Raw genomic sequence first — 19,438 nt, 5'->3', positions numbered from 1 at the left:
CTTGCTCGGGCGGTGGTTCGGAACGCTGACAATGAACCACCGTTTGGGGAGTGCCCCAAAGCGGTGAAACAGAAAATAACCTAGACACCGCTGCGGGGTTTGGGTAGCAGACAACCCGTCCGTGGCCATACAAGCGGTGGTAAATCTGGTAGAAGAGATTCATACTACCCGGGTTTTCCTCAGTCTGGGTCCTAAATGAATTAAGTGTACCTCTTGATAACCTACGTTCTAGTTGTACTCCCCTCCTTACACACCCCGTCCTCTCTCTAGTCCCCCTCTCTCTCTCACAACCTCTTCGTACCCTCTCCTGATGGTCTGACTTTACCTTTATGGCACCAATCTTAACACATCCAAAATCAAATTTACAAGTACTCTAAAAACAAGGCAATGTCCATGTAATGTTCCCTTCCCATCGCCGGGACCAGTGCAATTGCTTCATGAGTCCTGCATTGTCCGTTAACCTGATGACCTTCCATGATGGTCATCCTATACCCGTCCTGACCTGGCCATGCATCCTAATTGGCTCATTTCTCATTCCTTAACCTGGGCCTCTTGTTACCCAGCATCCTTTTTCCCTCCTCTACCAGACACCCCTCCCCCCTTCCTTGCCATGCTTTCTGAATTCTTTTGTCTGTGAACTCACTACGGCAGCACGGTAGCATGGTGGTTAGCACAATTGCTTCACAGCTCCAGGATCCCAGGTTCGATTCCCGGCTTGGGTCACTGTCTGTGCAGAGTCTGCACATCCTCCCAGTGTGTGCGTGGGTTTCCTCCGGGTGCTCCGGTTTCCTCCCACAGTCCAAAGATGTGCGGGTTAGGTGGATTGGCCATGCTAAATTGCCCATAGTGTCCAAAATTGCCCTTAGTGTAGGGTGGGGTTACTGGGTTATGGGGATTAGGTGGGGTTACTGAGTTATGGGGATAGGGTAGAGGTTTGGACCTTGGGTAGGGTGCTCTTTCCAAGAGCCGGTGCAGACTCGATGGGCCGAATGGCCTCCTTCTGCACTGTAAATTCTATGTCTATGTCAAATTAAACTGGCCTACATCTACATTATTGTAACTAATATTTAACTAACTATTTTATATCACATTCGTCAGTGGGACCATTACAAATCGGATGGTCTACACCTGGGCAGGACTGGAACCAATGTCCTCGGGGGTGCTTTTGCTAACACTGTTGGGGAGGTTTTAAACTAATGTGGCAGGGGGATGGGAACCAGATTAGGAAGTTAGAGGTCAGTAAAGAGGCAGCAACTAAAGCCAGTAAGATACTAGATAGTAAACTCAATGTGACTAAGGGGAAGAGTAGACAGGGAAGAGATAATAAACGCAATGGGACAGGTGGTCTGAGGTGCATTTGTTTTAATGCGAGAAGTGTAGCAGGTAAGGCAGGTGAACTTAGGGCTTGGATTAGTACCTGGGAATATGATGTTATTGGTATTACTGAGACTTGGTTGAGGGAAGGGCAAGACTGGCAACTAAATATCCCAGGGTATAGATGCTTCAGGAGGGATAGAGAGGGAGGTAAAAGGTGTGGAGGAGTTGCATTACTGGTCAGAGATGATATCACAGCTGTGATTAAGGAGGGCACCATGGAGGATTTGAGCACTGAGGCAATATGGGCAGAGTTAAGAAATTGGAAGGGTGCAGTAACATTATTGGGACTTTACAACAGGCCTCCCAAATGTGAGCGTGAAGTAGAGGCACAAATATGTAGACAGATTATAGAAAAGTGTAAGAGCAATAGGGTGGTCGTGGTGGGTGATTTTAACTTCCCCAACTTTGAATGGGACTCATGTAGTGTTGGAGGTGTAGATGGAGCAGAATTTATAAGGAGGATCCAGGAGACTTTAAAAAAAAAAAAATTATTAAAGTTTTTTAACACAATTTTTCTCCCTTACAAACAATAACCCCCCCACCCCCCGTAACAAAAAAAACGAGAAAACGCGCAGAGCAAGATATATACATGGCAAAATGATATATTCACACAGCTTTGTACACTGGCCCTCACCCGTACCAGTTTCCCCAACCCTTCATGTTATCTCTTGCTCATCCACCCTCCCAGGCAGTCCCCCCTTTCCCCCTCCCAGGACGCCGCCCCCCCCCCCCCCCCCCCCCCGCCCCCCCCAAGGTTGCTGCTGCTACTGACCGACCTTTCTCTAATGCTCTGCGAGATAGTCTAGGAACGGTTGCCACCGCCTGTAGAACCCCTGCGCAGACCCTCTCAAGGCGAACTTAATCCTCTCCAACTTTATGAACCCAGCCATATCATTTATCCAGGACTCCAGGCTGGGGGGCTTCACCTCCTTCCACATTAGCAAGATCCTTCGCCGGGCTACGAGGGACGCAAAGGCCAGAATACCGGCCTCTTTCGCCTCCTGCACTCCCGGTTCGTCCACTACTCCAAATATTGCTAGCCCCCAGCCTGGCTTGACCCAGACTTTCACCACCTGAAATATTGCTCCCGCCACTCCTCTCTAGAACCCCTCCAGTGCCAGGCATGACTAAAACATATGGACATGGTTCGCCGGGCTCCCTGAGCACCTTCCACATCTGTCCTCTACCCCAAAGAACCTACTCAACCTCGCCCCCGTCAAGTGCGCTCTGTGAACCACCTTAAATTGTATCAGGCTGAGCCTGGCACACGAGGAGGAGGAATTAACCCTACCCAGGGCATCAGCCCACAGACCTTCCTCGATCTCCTCCCCCAGCTGCTCCTCCCATTTACCCTTCAACTCTTCTACTAGCGCTTCCCCATCTTCTTTCATCTCTTGGTGTATTTCCGACACCTTGCCCTCCCCGACCCATACCCCCGAGATCACCCTATCTTGAACTTCTTGTGCCGGGAGCAACGGGAATTCCCTCACCTCTCGCCTCACAAAAGCCCTGACCTGCATTTATCTAAAGGCATTTCCCGGGGGTAACTCGAACTTCTCCTCCAGGGCCCCTAGGCTCGCAAACGTCCCATCGATAAACTGGTCCCCCATTCTTCCAATCCCCGCCCGATGCCAGCTCTGGAACCCCCCTTCCATCTTCCCCAGGACAAACCGGTGGTTACCCCTGATCGGGGACCACACCGATGCTCCCATTGCACCCCGGTGCCGTCTCCACTGGCCCCAGATCCTTAGCGTTGCTGCCACCACCGGACTCGTGGTATACTTTGTCAGCGAGAGTGGCAGCGGTGCCGTCACCAACGCCCCCAGGCTCGTTCCTTTACAGGACGCCATCTCCATCCTCTTCCATGCCGCCCCCTCTCCCTCCATAACCCACTTGTGGATCATCGCCACATTTGCTGCCCAGTAGTAGCTCCCCAGGTTTGGCAGCGCCAATCCTCCTCGGTCCCTACTGCGTTACAGGAACCCTCTCCTTACTCTCGGGGTCTTATTCACCCACACAAACCCCATAATACTCCTACCTACTCTCTTAAAAAAGGCCTTAGTGATCACGATGGGAAGGCACTGAAACACAAACAGAAACCTCGGAAGGACCACCATTTTGACCGACTGCACTCTACCCGCCAGCGAGAGCGGTAACATGTCCCATCTTTTGAAATCCTCCTCCATTTGCTCTACCAACCTCGTCAGATTCAGTTTATGTAGGGTCCCCCAACTCCTGGCTATCTGAATCCCCAGATACTGAAAGCTCCCCTCCGCCCTCCTCAGCGGTAGGTCCCCTATCCCTCTTTCTTGGTCCCCCGCCTGTAATACAAAGAGCTCACTCTTCCCTACATTGAGCTTATAGCCCGAAAACTCCCCAAACACCCTTAGAGTCTGCATGACCTCCACCATCCCCTCCATTGGATCCGCCACGTACAGCAACAGGTCATCCGCATATAGCGACACCCGATGCTCTTCTCCCCCTCGGACCACCCCCCTCCATTTATTAGACTCCCTCAATGACATGGCTAATGGTTTGATCGCCAATGCGAACAACAGGGGGGATAGGGGGCACCCCTGCCTTGTCCCTCGGTACAGTCGAAAGTACTCCGACCTCCGCCGGTTCGTCACTACACTCGCCATCGGGGCTCTGTAAAGGAGCTTAACCCAACTGATAAACCCTCCCCCGAACCCAAACTTACACAGCACCTCCCAGAGGTACTCCCACTCTACTCAGTCAAAGGCCTTCTCCCCGTCCATAGCTGCCACTATCTCCGCCTCTCCCTCCTCCAATGGCATCATCATCACGTTTAAGAGCCGCCGCACGTTAGTGTTGCATTGCCTGCCCTTTACGAATCCCGTTTGGTCTTCATGGATCACCTCCGGGACACAGTCCTCGATCTTGCCTCATTAAAGGTCCTCACCAGTAGCGGGGCCAACAGATCTACATACTTCCTGTAGAACTCCACCGGGAATCCGTCCAGTCCCTCGGCTTTCCCCGCCTGCATACTCCCCAAACCCTTGCTCAGCTCCTCCAACCCAATTGGTGCCCCCAAACCAGCCACCTCTTGCTCCTCCACCCTCGGGAATCTCAGTTGACCTAGGAATCATCTCATCCCCTCTCCCCCGCTGGGGGCTGGGATCTGTACAACTCTTCATAAAAGGCCTTAAATACCTCGTTTATTTTCGTCGCACTCCGAACCGTGGCTCCCCTTCCATCTTTGACTCCCCTATTTCCCTCGCTGCCATCCTCTTACGGAGCTGGTGTGCCAGCACCCAACTAGCCTTTTCCCCATACTCGTAGGTCGCCCCCTGCGCTTTCCTCCACTGTGCCTCCGCCTTCCCTGTGGTCAACAGGTCAAACTCCGTCTGGAGCCGTCGTCTTTCCCCAAGTAATCTTTCCTCCGGGGCCTCTGCGTATCTCCTGTCCACTCTCAAAATCTCCCCCACTAACCTCCATCTTCTCCCTATGAGCCCTGATGGAGATTAGCTCTGCCCTGATCACTGCCTTCAACGCCTCACATACCACCCCCACCCGCACCTCCCCGTTGTCGTTGGCCTCCAAGTACCTTTCAATACACCCCCTCACCTTCCCACACACCACCTCGTCCGCCAGCAGTCCCACATCCAGCCGCTACAACGGGCGTTGGTCCCTCTCCTCTCCCAGCTCCAGTTCCACCCAGTGCGGGGCATGGTCCGAAACGGCTACGGCCAAATACTCCGTCCCCTCCACCCTCGGGATGAGCACCCTACCCAGAACAAAGAAATCTATCCGGGAGTAAACTTTGTGTACATGGGAGAAGAAAGAAAATTCCCTGGCCTGCGGCCTTGAAAACCGCCATGGGTCCACTCCCGCCATCTGGTCCATAAACCCCTGAAGTACCTTGGCCGCCACCGGCCTCTTTCCAGTCCTTGATTTGGAGTGGTCCAGTGCTGGATCCAACACTGTATTGAAGTCCCCTCCCATTATCAGGCCTCCTATCTCCAGGTCCGGAATGCGCCCCAACATGCGCTTCATGAATCCTGCATCATCCCAGTTCGGGGCGTATACGTTTACCAACACCACCCACGTCCCTTGCAGCCTACCGCTCACCATTACATATCGCCCTCCATTGTCCACTACAATAGTCTTGGCCTCAAATGACACCCGCTTTCCCACCAATATTGCCACCCCTCTATTCTTCGCGTCCAGTCCCGAGTGGAATACCTGTATTACCTGGTCCGCCACCTTCAGATGTCTCTCTCTCTCTCTCTCCTCCCCCCCCCCGCCCCCCCCCCCCCCCCCCCCCCCCCCCCGCCCCCCCCGGACTAGCCATCTCCTTTTCTGGGCCAGTCCTGTGTCCACGCCTCCCTCACCCTCCAGTCCCCCAGACGGGGGACCCCCGTCCCGACCACCTCTTCTGTGTCCCATTCCTTTCGGCCAGTGCAGCCGCAACCCTTCCCCCCCGCTAGACCCCTGTCTAGCTTTTTTGCTTCCCCCCATGTCACTCCCGTAAGTCAGCTGACGCCTGCTGACCCCGGCTTCCCCCGCCGTCCCATTGACCTCCCTGTGTGGGAGTCTCCCAATCAATATGCATTCCTTCGATCCCCTTCCCACCTTTCTTCCCGCGCGCGGGAAAAAACCCCGCGCTTTCCAAAGCCCGCTCCGCCCCCTCTGACGCAGCTCCTGTCGCGGCCTTGTCTCTCTCCCCCAGCCCATGTAACATTTCCTGCGCGTGATTGACCCCCTATATACAACAACCATCACACATCAAACCCCAAACATCCCCCCCACCCTCACAAACCCTCAGTTAGAGTCTCAGTTAGAGTCCAACTTTTCAGCTTGTACACAGGTCCACGCCTCTTCAGGCGTTTTGAAGTAATAGTGTTGGCCCTTGTATGTGACCCACAGTCACGCTGGCTGCAGCATTCCAAATTTCACTTCTTTCCGGTACAACGCCACTTTGGCTCGGTTGAAACCCGCTCTCCGCTTTGCAACCTCCGTGCTCCAGTCCGGGTATATTCGGATCTCTGCATTGTCCCACTTACTGCTCCGCTCCTTCTTGGCCCATCTCAGGACCCACTCTCTGTCCATGAACCGGTGAAACCTCACCACCATCGCCCTTGGCGGCTCATTTGCCTGGGGCTTCCTCGCCAGCACCCGATGTGCCCCGTCCAACTCCAGCGGCCTCGAAGGGGCCTTCGTGCCCATCATTGTGCTCGCGTATGCCCCGGCATCGGCCCCCTCCAGTCCCTCAGGGTGACCCAGGATCCGCAGATTCTTTCTCCTCGACCTGTTCTCCAGGTCTTCGAGTCTTCCCGCCCACCTCTTGTGTAGCGCCTCGTTCTGCTCCACTCTCACCGCCAGGCCCACGAGCTCGTCCTCGTTCTGACTGACTCTTTTCTGTACCTCCTGGATCTTAACTTCATGGGCCTTCTGGGTGATCCCGAGTCCTTCAATTGCCGAAAGCATAGGCGCCAACATCTCCTTGCGCATCTCCTCGCGCTGCCCCTCGAAGCAGCGCTTGATGAACTCCTGCAGCTCCCCTTTGTCCCTGGCCGCCGCCATTTTGTTTTCTTTCCCTCGCTTCTCCCGTTGCTCCAGTGCCGCTCCTTTGGCCGTTGCACTTCTGGTCCGTTTCATAGAAGTTGGAGGGGTCCTCTCTCTTCCCTTCCCCACGGGTTGCGTCAAAATAAAGTTCAGTTGGGGCTCCTCTAGCGAGCCCGAAAGTCCGTGGTAGCGGGAGCTGCCAAATCGTGCGGCTTAGCTCCACATAGCCACAACCGGAAGTCCCAGGAGACTTTTTTTTAGAGCAGCATGTAAATAGTCCAACTCGGGAAGGGGCCATACTGGACCTGGTATTGGGGAATGATCCCGGCCAGGTGGTTGAAGTTTCAGTCGGTGATTACTTTGGGAATAGCAATCACAATTCCGTAAGTTTTAGAATACTCATGGACAAAGACGAGAGTGCTCCTAAAGGAAGAGTGCTAAATTGGGGAAAGGAAAAGTATAACAAAATTCGTCAGGAGCTAGGGAATGTGGATTGGGAGCAGCTGTTTAAGGGTAAATCCACATTTGAAATGTGGGAGTCTTTTAAGGAAAGGTTGATTAGAGTGCAGGACAGACATGTCCCTGTGAAAATGAGGGATAGAAATGGCAAGATTAGGGAACCATGGATGACGGGTGGAATTGTGAGACTAGCTAAGGTGAAAAAGGAAGCATACATAAGATCTAGGCGACTTAAAACTGATGAAGCTTTGGAGGAATATCGGGAAAGTAGGACAAATCTCAAACGCGCAATAAAGAGGGCTAAAAGGGGTCATGAAATATCTTTGGCTAACAGGGTTAAGGAAAACCCCAAAGCCTTTATTTCATATATAAGGAGCAAGAGGGTAACCAGAGAAAGGATTGGCCCACTCAAAGACAAAAGAGGGAATTTATGCGTGGAGTCAGAGGAAATGGGTGAGATTCTTAATAAGTACTTTGCATCGGTATTCACCAAGGAGAGGGACATGACGAATGTTGAGGGTAGGGATGGATGTTTAAATGCTCTCGGTCAAGTCGGCATAAGGAAGGGGGAGGTTTTGGGTATTCTAAAAGGCATTAAGGTGGACAAGTCCCCAGGTCCGGATGGGATCTATCCCAGGTTACTGAGGGAAGCGAGGGACGAAATAGCTGTGAAAATTCTCCTGTACTTTACGAAATGCTATGGGGCCTTAACAGATATCTTTGCAGCATCCTTGAGCACGGTTGATGTCCCAGAGGACTGGAGAATAGCTGATGTTGTCCCTTTGTTTAAGAAGGGTAGCAGGGATAATCCAGGGAATTATAGACCAGTGATCTTGACGTCAGTGGTAGGCAAACTGTTGGAGAAGATACTGAGGGATAGGATCTATTCACATTTGGAAGAAAATAGATTTATCAGTGATAGGCAGGGAAGGTCATGTCTTACAAATTCAGCAAAATATAAATAGATTGGAGAGTTGGGCAGAGAAATGGCAGATGGAGTTCAATCCAGGCAAATGCAAGGTGATGCATTTTGGAAGATCTGATTCAAGAGCGGGCTATATGGTCAATGGAAGAGTCCTGGGGAAAATTGATGTACAAAGAGATCTGGGAGTTCAGGTCCATTGTACCCTGAAGGTGGCAACGCAGGTCGATAGAGTGGTCAAGAAGACATAAAGCATGCTTGCCTTCATCGGACGGGGTATTGAGTACAAGAGTCGGCAGGTCATTTTACAGTTGTATAGGACTTTGGTTAGGCCACATTTGGAATACTGCGTGCAGTTCTGGTTGCCACGTTACCAGAAGGATGTGGATGCTTTAGAGAGGGTGCAGAGGAGGTTTGCCAGGATGTTGCCTGGTATGGAGGGTGCTAGCTATGAAGAAAGGTTGAGTAGATTAGGATTGTTTTCGTTGGAAAGACGGAGGTTGAGGGGGGACCTGATTGCGGTCTACAAAATTATGATAGGTATGGACAGGGTGGATAGCAACAAGCTTTTTCCAAGAGTGGGGGTGTCAATTACAAGGGGTCACGATTTCAAGGTGAGAGAGGGAATGTTTAAGGGAGATGTGCGTGGAAAGTTCTTTATGCAGAGGGTGGTGGGTGCCTGGAACGCTTTGCCAGCGGAGGTGGAAGAGGCGGGCAGGATAGTATAATTTAGGATGCATCTAGACAGATATATGAACGGGCGGGGAACAGAGGGAAGTAGGTCCTTGGAAAATAAGTGACAGGTTTAGATAAAGGATCTGGATCAGCGCAGGCTGGGAGGGCCGAAGGGCCTGTTCCTGTGCTGTAATTTTCTTTGTTCTTAATGTGTTTATAGAAAAATGTAAAATGAGATTGAAGTCAAGAGAAAAAGTGAAACCATTCGTAACTTGGTTCAGCTGTACTTAAAACCATCAAGAATTCAGATGCCAAATCTTAAGATGTACTGTCTGATATAGGGTCACACACACTCAGAAAGACCATTCTGTAGTGACCAGCAAACCAGACCTATTTTTCCAATGTTTCACTGGCAGTCAATGGATTAGAACAGTGAATATATTTCTTTCAATGGCTGTTTATGTCACACTGGAATGAAGATACTAAAACCTGGGATTTCATTCATTATTCCTGAAAAAGTATGCAAAGTACATGGTTGTGTGACTGATTAAAAGTACTTCTGACCTGACTGTGTTTGATTCTGAGAATGGATGTTCGCTGGAATAATCACAATGCCAGGCTCCATAGTTATATTTCTGAAGGTAATGACTATTTCCTTCCACCAATGTTTCCATTAGAATCAATTTTCGGACTGCAATAATAATTTACTGGCCGCCAACTTTCGTGCTTGTGAGCACAGTGGTATTTCATTTCCTCGCAAATTAAATACTTAGATTAGATAATAGGTAATCAGCCATAGTTCACAAAGGATCATCCACCATTCTCTATTATAGAGAGATAATATGACTTGAAGGAAGCCTCTCTAGCAGTGTGGGGAAGACAGGCTTCCATAAACCACCACAGCCGTAATGGGGATTGAACCTGCTCTGTGGACGTCATTCTGCATCACACTCTAACCAACAGAGTGAACCCACTATATTTAAACTAACTGCAATTTCATAAACAGTCTTCGGCAAATATATATACCGCAGAAAAATGATGTCAGAAACAATAACTGCCAACTTCCTTAGGAAACAAATTAAATCTGAGCAACTCCGGTCCTGTCAAGAGCTGTATAAAATGTTCAACCGGAAATTGACGAAATGCAATTTCCAGTGAATTACTGTGACTGCGCAGTAGTGTTTGATCCACTGTCACATTAAGGAAGCAGGCTAATTTGTTTTACATCTCCCAGCAACATGCTTTTTCACCTAAAACAAACTAAATTGCTCTTTCCTGAGTAGCGCATTGTAAGTTATGGGGGAGGGGGAAATCTTCCATAGTCTGATAAAACCTATGCTCATTTTGTACCAGGAAGGAAGTTTGGACGCGAGGACACAGAATTTCCGCTGGTCTGGGCTGTCCATTTTATATTTAACCTGGCAGAAAATCAAATAAAAAGAGGTCTAAAATAACCAATGAAACAAAAGCCTTTGGGGCTGACCAGGTTATGAAATGTTAAATTTATCAACCGGTATCTTGTACACACAATGCCGAACGCTGAAGTTCAACCTCAGAAAATATATTATGCCCAAAAAGCAGCTTTGAAAAATGTGGTCAAATTTAAGCTCATTGAAAAATGGTATTTTAATATGTTTTGTTATGATGATTTTCCTGCAAATTTAGATTGCCATGGAGAGATTGGGTTAAACGTCATGGGGTGCCATGGTCCCCACTATCCTGGCTAAAATATTGGTGGGAAGCCTGCCCGAGGCGGCTCTGCAATAATTAAATAAATAAAGTTCCCAATTCCTTTTTTCTTCCAATTAAGGGGCAATTTAGCCTGGCCAATCCACCTACCCTGCACATCTTTGGGTTGTGGGGGTGAAACCCATGCAAACACGGGGCAAATCTGCAAACTCCACACGGACAGTGACCTGCGGCCGGGATCAAACCCGGGTCCTCGGCACCGTGAGGCAGCAGTGCTAACCACAATGCCGGCCTCCTTTCATTAATTTAACGCAGGGAACAACGCTAATTGCTTTAAGACTTCAGGCTCCATCCCGGGAAGAAGTCCGCCTTGAGAGGTGTTGGCCATTCTGATTGGTTGGCAGCTCTGTAGTCCTAGCGACGCACAGCTCCTGGCAACAGCTGGGGCTATGGGCAGCCCCACCAAACACAGGATGCCGGATAAATCTGTCGGTAGTCTTGGAACGATTGGATTCAAGAGACCAGTGGGGAGGATTAACAGATGGATGGGGGGGTGGAATGACCTTTGGGAAGGAAGAGCTTCTGAAGGGCTCAGTGGACCTGCAAAAGGAGGTCCTCCCATTTTCCCGACACCAGCCTTGCAGTTATAGATTAGAGGCTGGTTTAGCACAGTGGGCTAAACAGCTTGCTTGTAATGCAGAACAAGGCCAGCAGCGCGGGATCAATTCCCCTACCGGCCTCCCCAAACAGGCGCAGGGATGTGGGGACTAGGGGCTTTTCACAGTAACTTCATTGAAGATTACTTGTGACAATAAGCGATTATTATTATTATATCTGCCGCACTTCCCACGGGGCGTGGGCCTCTCCAAGCTGCAAATAAAACCGGTGCTGGCCGGATAAGCTCCTGAAGGTGACCATTAATTGGCCCAATGGCAGGCGGGTGGACTGCCTGACATCTCCCCACCTTCTGTAAAATTTCAGATAGGTTAGGTAGGCACAGGCAGATAAGCAGAGAGAAAGCCATCCACTAGATTCTGTGCGTCATTGAAACCAGCCCGTGGGGGGGCCAGAAAATCCAGCCCATTTGTTTGGAAAAGTGCATTTTAGGTAACTGTGAAATAAAACGTTTCAATCGGCCGGCAATATTATACTTATGAAACCTTAAGGAATAGTCCGCACATAAAGTTGTTAGTTTTCCTTCCTTGGGGTTACTTTGATGTGAGACCAGCGGAGTTGTTCTTGCAGTTAACCCACAGACATGACGGGTCAAATGGCCCCCTTCTGTGACATAACTATTCTATGATTCCCTACCCAAATTTTACAGTTCCGCAATTTTTTTTTAAAAATCGACACAGTGGGTCAGGTAGTTGCAATGACAACCATACACAAGTAATTTGATGTGGAGAAATGGGAGTGACACATCTTGTTAGGAAGGACATGGAGAGACAGTATAAAAGAAAGGGTACAATTCAAATGGGGTGCACGAGCAGAAGGACCTGAGTGTATAAGTGCATAAGTCATTAGAGGTTACAGGACAGATTGAGAGGTAAGTTAATAAAGCCCACAGTTCGGAACCGAGTGTGTCAATAGGGGGAATATTGGAGCTGCTTAGGGTGTTTGGGTCTTTCTCGGGGTACAAATTCAATCTAGACAAGAGTGAGTATTTGGTGGTGTCTCGGCCGGCGGTGGGGGCAGGAGTGGGGGGGCTGCCATTCCATAGGGCAGGGACTCACTTTAGATACCTGGGAGTGCAGGTTGCTCAGAATTGGGGGGGGGGGGGGCTCCACAGGTACAACATTTCTAGTTTGGTGGGGAGTGCGAAAGCTGATCTGGCAAGGTGGGATGGTCTCCCTCTGTCACTGGCGGGTCGGGTACAGGCAGTTAAAATGAACATGTTGCCGCGATTTCTGTTTATTTTTCAATGCCTGCCGATTTTCCTGCCAAAGGCATTTTTCAGAGAGATTGAAGGAATGATTACCTCATTCATATGGGATGGGAAGGTGGCCAGAGTGAGAAAGATGCTGTTACAGAGTGGGAGGCAGGAAGGGGTTTGCGTCTTCCGAACCTGATGTATTATTACTGGGCGGCGAATGTGGCAAAGGTGCAGAGCTAGATCCGAGGGGTTGATTCCCAGTGGGTCAGAATGGAGGAGAGTTTGTGCAGGGGGTCGGGATTGAAAGCTCTAGCAACAGCGCCGCTCCCGATAGCCCCGGGGAAATACTCAGGGAGTCCGGTAATAATAGCTTCATTGGGAATCTGGAGGCAGTTTTTGTGTTGGGGGCAGGGTCAAGGGAAATGCCGATTCGGGGGAACCACAGATTTGAGCCAGGGAAGTGGGATGAAAATTTTCGGAAATGGGAGGAGAAGGGGATTAAGACACTAAATGATTTGTTTCTTCGGGGTCGGTTTCCAGGATTGAAGGAGCTGGAAGCAAAGTATGGGCTGGAGCAGGGGGAAATGTTTAGATACATGCAGGTTCGAGATTTTGTCAGAAAGGAGATACAGAGCTTCCCAGTGGAGCCGGCCTCCGCATTGATGGAGGAGGGGCTGACGACAGGGGGACTGGAGAAGGGGGTATGTCGGCGGTTCACGGAGCTATTTTGGAAGAGGATAAGGCACCACTGGACGGGATCAAAGCAAAGTGGGAGGAAGAGTTGGGAGAGGGTATGGAGGAGGGGTTCTGGTGTGAGGTGCTCCGGAGAGTGAATGCCTCCACCTCGTGCGCGAGGTTGGGGCTGATACAGCTGAAGGTGGTATATAGAGCACACCTCACAAGGGCGAGGATGAGTCGATTCTTTGTAGGGGTAGAAGATGTGTGTGAATGTTGCAGGAGGGCCCCCGCAAATCACGTTCATATGTTTTGGTCCTGTCCAAAGCTGGAGGATTACTGGAAGAAGCTTTTTAGGGTATTTCTCTAAAGTGATGCACGTGAAATTGGACCCGGGCCCTCGGGAGGCCATATTAGGGATGTCGGACTAGCCGGGGTTGGAAACGGGTGTGGAGGCAGATGTTATAGCCTTTGCCTCGTTGATCGCCCGAAGGCGGATCCTGGTGGGTTGGAGAGCAACCTTTCCACCCTGTGCCCTGGCGTGGCGGGGGATCTGTTGGAATTCTTAACTCTTGAGAAGGTTAAGTTTGAACTGAGGGGAAGGATGGAGGGGTTCTACAATTCATGGGCATTATTCATAATGCACTTTCAAGAGCTGGATAACATCGGACATTAGTTGAGGGGGTGGTAGGGAGGGTTGGGGGGAGGGGGCTGTGTGTGTTGATGGTGACTATGGGTGATTCCTGATTCTTTTTTGTCATTTGTTTATGTTAACATGCGTGCAGTTGTTTGGGGGTTGGTGGGAGGATGGGATCGTTGTTATTGATATGAGGATTGACATTATAGATACATAGAAGATAGGAGCAGGAGGAGGACTTTTGGCCCTTCGAGCCTGCTCCGCCATTTATCACGACCATGGCTGATCATCCAACTCAATAGCCTAATCCTGCTTTCTCCCCATAGCCTTTGATTCCATTCTCCCCAAGTGCTATATCTAGCCGCCTTTTGAATATATTCAAAGTTTTAGCATCAACTACTTCCTGTGGTAATGAATTCCACACCACTCTTTGTGTGAAGAAGTGTCTCCTTATCTCTGTCCGAAATGGTTTGCCCTGAATCCTCAGGCTGTGACCCCTGGTTCTGGACACACCTATCATTGGGAACATCTCCTCTGCATCTACCCTGTCGAGTCCTGTTAGAATTTTATAAGTCTCTATGAGAATCCCCTCATTCTTCTGAACTCCAGCGAGAACAATCCCAACCTAGTCAATCTCTCCTCATATGACAGTCCCGCCATCCCTGGAATCAGTCTGGTAAACCTTCACTGCACTCCCTCGAGAGCAAGAACATCCTTCCTCAGAGAAGGAGACCAAAACTGCGCACAATATTCCAAGTGTGGCCTCACCAAGGCACTGTACAATTGCAGCAACACATCCCTGCTTCTGTACTCGAAACCTCTTACAATGAAGTCCAACATACCATTAGCCTTCTTTACCGCCTGCTGCACCTGCATGCTTACCTTCAGTGAATGGTGCACAAGGACACCCAGGTCCCGCTGCACACTTCCCTCTCCCAATTTACAACCATTCAGGTAGTAATCTGTCTTCCTGTTTTTGCTTCCAAAATGAATAACCTCACACTTATCCAAATTATACTGCATCTGCAATTGGTTTGCCCACTCGCCCAACCAGTCCAGATCTTGCTGTAGGATCCCTGCATCCTCGTCACAATTCACCCTCCTACCTAATTTGGTATCATCTGCAAACTTTGAGATGTTACATTTTGTTCCCTCATTCAAATCATTAATATATATTGTAAATAGCTGGGGTCCCAGCACTGATCCCTGTGGTACCCCACTGGTTACTGCCTGCCAATTTGAAAAGGACCCATTAATCCCTACTCTTTGTTTCCTCTCTGCCAATTTTGCACAATAATCTCTTATGCAGGACTTTGTCAAACGCCTTCTGAAAGTCCAAATATACCACATCGACTGGCTCCCCCTTGTCAACTGTACTGGTTACCTCTTCAAAGAATTATTCATTACTGATTATTGTTTCTTGATGGTGGGTGCAAATTTGGGAGAAAATGTGAAAAAGAAGGAGAATAAAAATATATATATTTTTAAAAATAAAGCTTACAGCATGCTAGGCTTTATTAATAGGGGCATAGAGTACACGATGTGAAGGAATTAGAGAGAGCGCAGAAGAGATTTATGAGACTAGTTCCAGGGATGAGAAACTTCAAATTATGAAGGGAGATTGGAAAAATTGGGACCGTTTTTCTTGGAGAAGAGAACGCCGATTGATAAGAGTTATTCAAAATCATGAGGGGCCCAGTCAAAGTTAATCGGGGACAACGGTTCCCACCCGTGAGAGGTGTTAAGGAATGGATTAAGAGACATTCCAATTAGATGTCTCATTGATGTTAAGTATCCAATAATTGACACTGATATGTAAAGGGGTTGCGGGTGGCTCTTGGGGCATATGATGTGGTGATAGAGTGTTGTACAGGAAAATAAAGGTATTTGTGAAAAGGAGCAGAACTCTTGACTCTTTACATAACAGGAGCCAGAAGCTAACAAAAGGATTGTGAACCAGCAGGCACAGATTTAAAGTAATTGGCAAAAGAGGTAAAAAGTGTTACGAGAAGAAACCTTTTCCACACAGTGAGCAGTTAGGGTCGAGCACAGAGGTTAGCAATGCTGCCTCACATCCCCGGGGATCCAGGTTCATTTCTGACCTTGGGTGACTGTCTGTGTGGAGTTTGCACTTCCTCCCAATAGGTTTCCTCCAGGTGCTCCGGTTTCCTCCCACAGTCCAAGGATATGCAGGTTAGGTGTGGTTACAGGGATAGGGCGGGGGAGTTCTCTTTCAGGGGGGTCAGTGCAGTCTCAACGGGCTGAATGGCCTCCTTCTGCAACGTAGGAATTCTATAGGATTCTATGGAATGTCTGGGAGTGCGGTGGAGGCAGGTTCAATCGAGGTACTCAAGAGGGAATTTGAAAAGAAACAACAATGTGCAAGGTCATGGGGACAAATCAGGAGAATGGCATGGAGTGAAATGCTCATTTCATAAATCACAGAATTTACAGTGCAGAAGGAAGCCATTCGGCCCATCGAGTCTGCACCAACTCTTGGAAAGAGCACCCCACTTAAGCCCATACCTCCACCCTATCCTATCCTCGTAACCCAGTAACCCCACCTAACCTTTTTGGACAAAAAGGCAATTTATCATGGCCACTCCACCTACCATGCGCATCTTTGGACTGTGGGAGGAAACCGGAGCACCCGGAGGAAACCCACGCAGACACAGGGAGAATGTGCAGACTCTGCACAGACAGTGCTAACCACTATGCTACCGCACTACCCATTTTGGAGAGCTAGTATAGACATGACGGGCCAAATGGCCTTCTTCTGCGCTGTAACTTAATTTTGCAACTCTATGACAAATTGGCATAATGTTAGTTTGCCAATAGCATTGGAAATATCCATCGAGAAACCTTTAGGCGGAACCATCCCCAACCTAACACACAAATCTGCACACGGAATCACAAATACGCTCTCGGTACCTAATGCAGCTGGTTCATGCTTTCCCTAAAAAATGTCAAACTTTATAATGACATTCAAAAATTTCTTGATTTGTAATTACCATGAAACAAAAAAAACAGGTATATACAGATCACTCTTCTCCAGCATGACATTTTTTCCATTGATGCTTACCTTGTGACTTGAGTTCTTGTATTGAAATCAACTGACCTCATTGACTGCAATACTTCGACACAGCCCATATACTGAAACAAGAAAGAGGAAAATCAGCAAGAGAGCAAAAACCGTAACATTTTTAACACAAAGTAATTGAGAGCACATGTGTATATATATATATATACACACACACACACACCGGTATTCTCCCGCCGTTGGGATTCTGTGTTTGCGCCGGCAACACGCCCCTGGCCGTGGGTTTCCCAACGGCGTCGGGTGGCTTCAATGGAAAATCCCATTGAGAAGCGGCGGAAGTAGAGAATCCGGCCTCCTGCGAATGGCGCACTGCTGAGAATCACATGGCTGAGGGACGGGAGACTCCGGCCCATAATAACATATATTATAGTGAGACAATACAGAAAGTTGGTGTAACAGTGATAGGACTCGGGACTGCTGTAGGTGCAGCAGGCGGCAAAAAAGGCAAATGGTATGTCGACCGTCATAGCGAGGGGATTAGAGTACAGGAGCAATTATACAGGGCCTTGGTGAGGCCACACCTGGAATAGTGTGTGCAATTGTAGTCTCCTTATCAGAGGAAGGATGTTCTTGCAATAGAGGGAGTGCAGCACAAGTTTTCTAGACTGATTCCTGAGATGCGGGGGACTGACGTACGAGGAGAGATCGAGTCAATTAGGATTATATTCACTTGAATTTAGAAAGATCAAATAAAAACCTATAAAATTCTTTTTTTTAATATAAATATTTTATTGAAAATTTTTGGTCTACCAACACAGTACATTGTGCATCCTTTACACAATATTATAACAACACAAATAACAATGACCTATTTTATAAACAAAAAATGAATAAATAATAAATAACAAAAATGAAAACTAACCCTAATTGGCAACTGCCTTGTCACAAGTAACACTCTCCAAAAATATAATTTAACAGTCCAAAATATAATTATCTGTCGCAACGACCTATACATATTATACAGTATATATTAACAACCCTGAGAGTCCTTCTGGTTCCTCCTCCCCCCCCCCTCCCCCCCCCCCCCCCCACCCCTCACCCCACCCCCCCGATCCTGGGCTGCTGCTGCTGCTGCCTTCTTTTTTCCATTACATCTATCTTTCTGCGAGGTATTCGACGAACGGTTGCCACCGCCTGGTGAACCCTTGAGCCGACCCCCTTAGAACGAACTTAATCCGCTCTAGCTTTATAAACCCTGCCATGTCATTTATCCAGGTCTCCACCCCCGGGGGCTTGGCTTCTTTCCACATTAATAATATCCTGCGCCGGGCTACTAGGGACGCAAAGGCCAAAACATCGGCCTCTCTCGCCTCCTGCACTCCCGGCTCTTGTGCAACCCCAAATATAGCCAACCCCCAGCTTGGTTCGACCCGGACCCCCACTACTTTTGAAAGCACCTTTGTCACCCCCATCCAAAACCCCTGTAGTGCCGGGCATGACTAAAACATATGGGTATGATTCGCTGGGCTTCTCGAGCACCTCGGACACCTATCCTCCACCCCAAAAAATTTACTGAGCCGTGCTCCAGTCATATGCACTGAAACACAAAGAGGAATCTCGGGAGGACCACCATCCTGCACCCTCCCTGCCAGTGACAGGGATACCATATCCCTCTCTTGAAAATCCTCCTCCATTTGTTCCACCAACCGCGTTAAATTTAACCTATGCAATGTGCCCCAATTCTTGGCTATCTGGATCCCCAGGTAACGAAAGTCCCTTGTTACCTTCCTCAACGGTAGGTCCTCTATTTCTCTACTCTGCTCCCCTGGATGCACCACAAACAACTCACTTTTCCCCATGTTCAATTAATACCCTGAAAAATCCCCAAACTCCCCAAGTATCCGCATTATTTCTGGCATCCCCTCCGCCGGGTCTGCCACGTATAGTAGCAAATCGTCCGCATACAAAGATACCCGGTGCTCTTCTCCTCCTCTAAGTACTCCCCTCCACTTCTTGGAACCCCTCAACGCTATCGCCAGGGGCTCAATCGCCAGTGCAAACAATAATGGGGACAGAGGGCATCCCTGCCTTGTCCCTCTATGGAGCCGAAAATATGCAGATCCCCGTCCATTCGTGACCACGCTCGCCATCGGGGCCCTATACAACAGCTGCACCCATCTAACATACCCCTCTCCAAAACCAAATCTCCTCAACACCTCCCACAAATAATCCCACTCCACTCTATCAAATGCTTTCTCGGCATCCATCGCCACTACTATCTCCGTTTCCCCCTCTGGTGGGGCCATCATCATTACCCCTAACAGCCTCCGTATATTCGTGTTCAGCTGTCTCCCCTTCACAAACCCAGTTTGGTCCTCGTGGACCACCCCCAGGACACATTCCTCTATTCTCATTGCCATTACCTTGGCCAGGATCTTGGCATCTACATTTAGGAGGGAAATAGGTCTTTAGGACCCGCATTGTAGCGGGTCCTTTTCCTTCTTTAAGAGAAGCGATATCGTTGCTTCAGACATAGTCGGGGCAGTTGTCCCCTTTCCTTTG

General features: G+C 49.1%; 1 protein-coding gene across 4 annotated transcripts in view; it reads right to left on the bottom strand.

The window, feature by feature from the left end:
* The window catches only part of LOC140387508 (SHC-transforming protein 1-like), a 211,877-nt gene that overhangs the window by 84,854 nt on the left and 107,585 nt on the right, over positions 1 to 19,438 (bottom strand). For all 4 annotated transcript variants that reach the window (XM_072470696.1, XM_072470692.1, XM_072470695.1 and 1 more), the window contains one exon: positions 16,919 to 16,989. In XM_072470696.1, the coding sequence (XP_072326797.1) occupies positions 16,919 to 16,989 (71 nt within the window). The remainder of the gene's footprint in view (positions 1 to 16,918; positions 16,990 to 19,438) is intronic.

The sequence above is a fragment of the Scyliorhinus torazame genome, chromosome 12, assembly GCF_047496885.1.
Source record: "Scyliorhinus torazame isolate Kashiwa2021f chromosome 12, sScyTor2.1, whole genome shotgun sequence".
NCBI lineage: Eukaryota > Metazoa > Chordata > Chondrichthyes > Carcharhiniformes > Scyliorhinidae > Scyliorhinus > Scyliorhinus torazame.
This window is presented reverse-complemented; position numbering and strand designations above follow the sequence as displayed.